At 36.6% G+C, this 3,141-nt stretch overlaps 1 protein-coding gene across 1 annotated transcript; it reads left to right on the top strand.

The window, feature by feature from the left end:
- Positions 1-674: 674 nt before the first annotated feature.
- On the top strand, positions 675-1,773 carry LOC107761575 (uncharacterized). Its single transcript, XM_016579810.2, has one exon. It carries the CDS (start codon positions 754-756, stop codon positions 1,579-1,581), a length of 828 nt encoding a protein of 275 aa, XP_016435296.2. The 5' UTR covers positions 675-753; the 3' UTR covers positions 1,582-1,773.
- Positions 1,774-3,141: the final 1,368 nt, after the last annotated feature.

The following is a 3,141-nucleotide window of genomic DNA, read 5'->3' as shown; positions in this document are numbered from 1 at the left end:
ATTTGTTTGAATATGATGTTCTTAAATATTCAAGAATTTCTCATTTACATGTCTAGAGGGAGGATTGAAACGACTTAGATCATGATTAATTACAAGCAAGCAAGAAATCAAGAAGCTACTCTCCTAGCACTTATGAAAAAATAAAATTATTGTTCAAATAAAAATGGAAGTAAAGGTATAGCTAGCACTTTTGGAAAGCAAAATTATTGTTCAAATAAAATGTGACAAACAAGTATAAATGCTCTTTGATCAGAGAGTGAACTGTAACTTGATCGACCATTAACAGAAGCCACCACTCCCCACTAGTTTTTCACCCCGCGAAATAAATTCTTACGGTGCGAAGAGATCCAAACGGAACAAATTTATTGTTATCCACTCCATTATTTGTACACTATATTGTAAAGTAGTTGACTAATTATACTATATTGCAATAAAAATAAAGTTGTATTCTTTATTGCAAAGTGTAACTGTAAACTGAAAGAACGGCACTTCTATGCCATTATGCAGAATTGACAGGCGAATAAACACACATTGATACAAGTTCCATAATTGTTTCAGCATCTACAGTGCGGCTAACGGGTAGAAGTTGAAGCTATATATTTAAAGCGCATCAATGCTAGCTAGAGTAAGAATGTGAAGTACCACATAAGAATACACAAGTATATAAAGCCGTTTAGCTCTTCATGCTATTTGCATATAAGGCAGTGACCGAAAATAGAGAGAGAGAGAAAAAAAAAGGTCACGTCATTTCACATGAATTCCTTGAAGATGATAGGCCGAGGAATGAGGATAGGTGTGTTAGCATTGGTTTGCTTTCATGTCCTCGTGGGAAGTAATATGGTTCTTGCGAGAAATGTGAAAGATGTTGTTGATGAGAAGTTTTTCTGGATTGGTAAGGGTGGTGGATTTGGTGGTGCGTTTGGAGCGGGGTATGGTGGTGGATTTGGTGGCGGTATTGGAAGTGGAAGTGGTTTAGGTGGTGCAGGATTTGGAAATGGAGGAGGAATAGGTGGAGGCATTGGTAAGGCTGGTGGTATTGGAGGTGGAGTTGGCGGTGGCTTTGGCAAAGGAAGCGGAGTTGGTGGCGTAGGAGGAGGATTTGGTAAAGGTGGTGGATTTGGTAGTGGTGTTGGAGGAGGATTTGGAAAGGGTGGTGGCATTGGAGGAGGTATCGGCAAAGGTGGAGGCATTAGTGGAGATTGCATCGGCAAAGGTGGAATCATTGGCAGTGGTGTAGGCGGAGGATTCGGTAAAGGTGGAGGCATTGGAGGTGGAATTGGAAATGGTGGAGGAGATAGCAATGGAGCAGGAGGAGGAATTGGAGGCGGATTTGGCAAAGGAGGAGGAATTGGAGGCGGATTTGGCAAAGGTGGTGGTATTGGTGGTGGTTCTGGAGGCGGATTTGGCAAGGGTGGTGGCATCGGAGGCGGAATTGGCAAAGGTGGTGGCATTGGTGGAGGAGTTGGCGGTGGTGAAGGAGGAGAAATTGGAGGAGGCTTTGGCAAATATGGTGGATTTGGAGGTGGATTTGGTGGGGGAGTTGGAGGTGGTTTTGGTGGTGGAATTGGCGGACATCACTAATATTGTTAGCTAGTTTCTTAAGTTTGCATGAACTCAAAAACATGCGAGGACTTGCATTATTTTCAAGAAAAAGATTGTTGGCTTTAATTAGCATGTATAACATTGCTGTTATCATTAATTAATTTCCATGTTTGTTATGTACGCATTTGTTATTTACAAGTAACCAATGAAATGAAATCGTAGTTCTTAACCTATTGGGCTCTATATATATTCCTTAATATCTACACATTCACATAGTTCATGCACGTATCACTCGTCAAATGCATGAAGATAAGACTGAAAATAGTATTTTCGAAATACTTACCTTGATTTATATGTGCATGAAAAATCTAGGGTCGAAGACCCGAAATCAGTACTGCTACAGTAAAAAGGGAAAATCCTATAGAATTGGTTGAGTAAAATTTTCTTTTTTTGGCCTATAATTATTCAAAATCAGTGTTAACATTTCGTTGGTCTCAATTCAATTTTTTTTTCTTTGGACACAAGTCCCAGGCTAATTCGCAGTTCCCAAACTCATTTTTGTCCCAATTGTTGTTTTGCATGTTGGGAGAAATTATTACTTGGAGTTGCAGGAAAATGGAAAGATGTGGTAGATTTTTGAAAAGGAAAATCACTACAGCCAGGGGCGGAAGGGGCGGATGTAGTGCATTGTGTACTTGTTAACTTAAGTATAATTTTTGACGCGGTATAAAAATTTATATGTAAAAATTTATTAAAATTACAAAAATAGTAAATATGAACCCATAGCTTAAAATATATAATGGGTTCGATGCTAAAATTTTTAAAAGTTGGACCCATAGGATTTAAATCATGGATTCGCCCATGACGACATCGTTCTATACAGGTGAAGCTACATTATTCGAAGGGTGGTCAATTGATCATCTTTCATCGAAAAATTATATTATATATATAGATAAAATATTACTCCATCCGTTTTAATTTATGTGAACTTATTTTTTTTTAATCCGTGTAAAAAAGAATGACCTCTTTTCTTATTTGGAAACAATTTACCTTTATGCAATGATTTATAGCCACACAAAATATATGTGTCTCATTTTACACCGCAAGTTCAAAAATCTTCTCTGTTTTATTAAACTCCGTGTTCAATTAAATGGGTTCGCATAGATTAAAACGGAGGGAGGTGTATAACGGGTCCGGATTTGCTCCAGTGATTTTAAGTCCAGTAATATTCAATTCCCCCTTAGATTCTTGCCATATGTCTAGTAGAAAATTAATGGCTTGGATTCACTTTGGGTACTAAAAACAATTAAATGCAGAACATTTTTAAAAGAATTATTAACTCTAGTTAAGGTGACTGCAACGATACAGTAAATATTCAAGCACTCCTAAAAAGCAAATAGTGCTCATTCTTACCAAATAAAGTTAATTTAAAAACAATTAAGCTAGTTATTGCAGTAAGATTAATTACTAAAAGATGTCAATAATTTTTAAATTTTATAAGAGAATGCATTATTGTGTATTATCGAGTAGAAGATTCCAGAAAAAAAATTTAAGTTTCTTTCTTTACTTTTTATTTTGTAAATATAAATGTTCTATGTT

The sequence above is a fragment of the Nicotiana tabacum genome, chromosome 22, assembly GCF_000715075.1.
Source record: "Nicotiana tabacum cultivar K326 chromosome 22, ASM71507v2, whole genome shotgun sequence".
Taxonomy (NCBI): domain Eukaryota; kingdom Viridiplantae; phylum Streptophyta; class Magnoliopsida; order Solanales; family Solanaceae; genus Nicotiana; species Nicotiana tabacum.
Note: the sequence above shows the minus strand (reverse complement) of the source record. Positions and strands in the feature narration are given on the sequence as shown.